The 3,182-nt window shown below is 36.3% G+C and overlaps 1 protein-coding gene across 1 annotated transcript in view; it reads left to right on the top strand.

The window, feature by feature from the left end:
* Window positions 1-3,182, top strand: part of CEP57 (centrosomal protein 57kDa) — a 71,750-nt gene that overhangs the window by 33,319 nt on the left and 35,249 nt on the right. The window contains 1 exon segment of the mRNA XM_006779417.2: window positions 44-200. Coding sequence (XP_006779480.1) covers window positions 44-200 — 157 coding nt within the window.

Below are 3,182 nucleotides of genomic sequence, written 5' to 3'. Positions count from 1 at the left end.
TAAATAAAATTTTAAAGGTAATTTCTGTATTTTTATCTTTCAGAACGTCTTACCTGAACCATCAAGGTCTAATGGAAGTATGCTTCGCCATTCCACATCTTCATATGTAGTATATCCACCAGATAAGCCTTTCCTTAATAGTGATCTACGACGCTCCCCAAATAAGCCTACATTTGCCTATCCAGAAAGCAACAGCAGAGGTAATAGAGCCTAGCAAAACAGATGTGGGTTTTTTTTGTGTGTGTGTATGTGTGGGTTTAGTTGATGTTTAAAAATTCTTGTGTCTTATTTTAAATTTAGAGGAGAGAATATTTCCCCCCTTCCTGTTTTAACCTCCTCAAAATATAATGTCTTTTTTAGTTTGCACAGTCGGAGGGTGGCTGTGGGCAGAGGAAGTGAGACCGAACCTCGCAGAGGAGCTCAAAGCCAGGATTTCTGGCAGAGCAGATTCTCCTATTCTTTGCTTCCAGCCCCAAATCCCACGCTTACTCACTTCACAGCACCTACTTTTAATTTGGCAGTCGAACGACCCTTTCACAGGGGTCGCCTAAGACCATCCTGCATATCAGATATTTACATTATGATTCATAACAGTAGCAACATTACAGTTATGAAGTAGCAATGGAAATAATTTTATGGTTGGGTCATAACATGAGGAACTGTATTTAAAGGGCCAGAAGGTTGAGAACCACTGATCTAGAGAATTGTTGGTAAATATAATTGCCACAGTACTAGTAAATTAAACACAATTTTTTCTTTTTTAAGAATGAAATGCAGTAGCATTCCAGGTAAAGCAAATACATTTGATTTAATCACAATTGGAAAATTGTATAAGGTAGGTATATTCAAAATGGACAGATGAAGGAACATCTCAAAAATGTTTAACTAAGACAGTATCAAAACCTTTATCCCTTTCTACTTTTCCCTTCATTTGTTTAGTGTACCCTCAAAATTTATTGAATGAAGTCCTATTTTGAATAGAACTCTTATAATAAACTCTTTTTTTGCATATTAATAAGCTATTTTCTCACTAATACTTTAGCTGGAGAAAGCTTTGTAATTCTTTAGTTATGTTTTAATATATTTTCATTGATAAACATTTTACACTCCTATCTGATAATTACAGAACATGAAAATACTAGAGGCCCGGTGCACGAATTCATGCACGAGTGGGGTTCCTCAGCCTGGCTGACGATTGGAGCTGGCCAACTGGCCAGGGGAGGGAATGGTTGCGGGCGCATCCCCAGTGGGGGGGCATGCAGGAGGCAGCTGATCCATCTCTCTCATCGATGTTTCTGACTTTCTATCCCTCTCCTTTCTTCTCTGTAAAAAATCATTAAAATATATTTAAAAAAAAAACCAAAACTGTTTCTTGTACTTCTCATTCATTTGAACTTTAGTTAGAAAAGAAATTGGAAATTATTACTGCCTTCAAAAATATATTGCCTTTAGAGTTGTTTAAAAATTTGTAACATCATTCCAAAGAGTTTTAATATTAACCTATTGCTCATGTTATTTGTTCAATACATTTCATATGACAATGACATGGAGAATAAATTGGACACCTGAAGTAAGATAACTAGCTGTAAGGCAGTTCTTCTAGGCAGTGCTTTCTAACCTTTCACACATTACAGCACATGTGGAAAATGAAAGGGCAATCTATGTACACCACAGAAAGTACAGATAAACTGTGGGCTTGATGACTAGTTTGGTCTCTTTAACTGTCCCAGGCCACTCTTATCTCCCCACCCCTCCTCAGAGTTGAGAGAGAAAACATCTTGGCATATCTATTACAAATTTGTGTCAGATCTGTAGAAAGCTCAGTGTTTATTGTGTTAGGTTTTAAAAATGTACTGCCCTTCTGTTCATTTAAAGCATTGATTCTCAAGTTTTTTTGGTTCAAGAAGCCCTAATAAACCTATTGCATTATTTATGTAAATATTTTGATGAACAATAACTATTTTCCAGATTTTTAAAAAAATAGTCTAAAGCAGTGATGGTGAACCTTTTGAGCTCGGCGTGTCAGCATTTTGAAAAACCCTAGCTTAACTCTGGTATCGTGTCACATATAGAAACTTTTTGATATTTGCAACCATAGTAAAAGATTTATGTTTTTGATATTTATTTTATATATTTAAATGCCATTTAACAAAGAAAAATCAATGAAAAAATGAGTTCGCGTGTCACAGGTTCACCATCACTGATCTAAAGAGTGACATTGTTTTATTTAAGAATTTGTAAGTCTCTTATTTATGACTTATAGAAGACAGCTTGATTCTCATATATACTTTTACTAAAAATTTCATTTGCGGTGATGTTATTTTGATTGAAGTATGTGAAAAAAATCTACATAGGTATGTAGTTGGAAAAGGAGTAATATTTTAATAGCCTTTCCAACAATTTAGATATTCTTTATACTACACCAAAACTTAGCACATGATAGTTTTTTAAAATTTAGTTGCAATATGCAATCTGAAAATATCAGTGAATTTTCTAAACTCTGTGACTTTAGGAACACCTATATGTTTGGAAATTAACTATGACTTTTAAGATTCAGAAGTGGTTTTAATTATGTTTATGGTTTATTACAATGTAATCTAAAGAAATCTAGATGTTTCTAGATGGGGTGGGGACCTTGGCCTGGTGCCACCCACATCTCCCACCACCCACTCCCGGTTCCCCATTTGTCATTGGGCGATTGGAACCTGCCAGCTGGAGAAAGGGGCCAAGAGGTGGCCAGTGCGCCTCATAGTGACTGGTCAAACGGTCATTTTGGTTGTTCTACTGTTAGGGTCAATTTGCATATTACCCTTTTACTATATCGGATTATATAGGGTGCTTCATATAATAAAAAGTCAAGGAAACAAAATTAGCATAAAATACATTGATAAAGAATAGGATGACATTAGGTATGATGGTAAATGGAATTATGTTAAAAGACTCAAAAAAGCCCTAGCTGGTTTACTCAGTGGTTAGAGAGTCAGCCTGCAGACCCAAGGTTCCCCGTTAGATTTCTGGTCAAGGACACGCCAGGTGGGAGCACTTGTGGGAGGCAACCAGTGCATGTGTCTTTCTCATGTAGATATCTCTCTCTCTCTCTCTCTCTCTCTCTCTCTCTCTCTCTCTCTCTCTCTCTCTCTCTCTCACACACACACACACACACACACACACACACACACTTT

The sequence above is a fragment of the Myotis davidii genome, unplaced genomic scaffold, assembly GCF_000327345.1.
Source record: "Myotis davidii unplaced genomic scaffold, ASM32734v1 scaffold641, whole genome shotgun sequence".
NCBI classification, from domain to species: domain Eukaryota; kingdom Metazoa; phylum Chordata; class Mammalia; order Chiroptera; family Vespertilionidae; genus Myotis; species Myotis davidii.
This window is presented reverse-complemented; position numbering and strand designations above follow the sequence as displayed.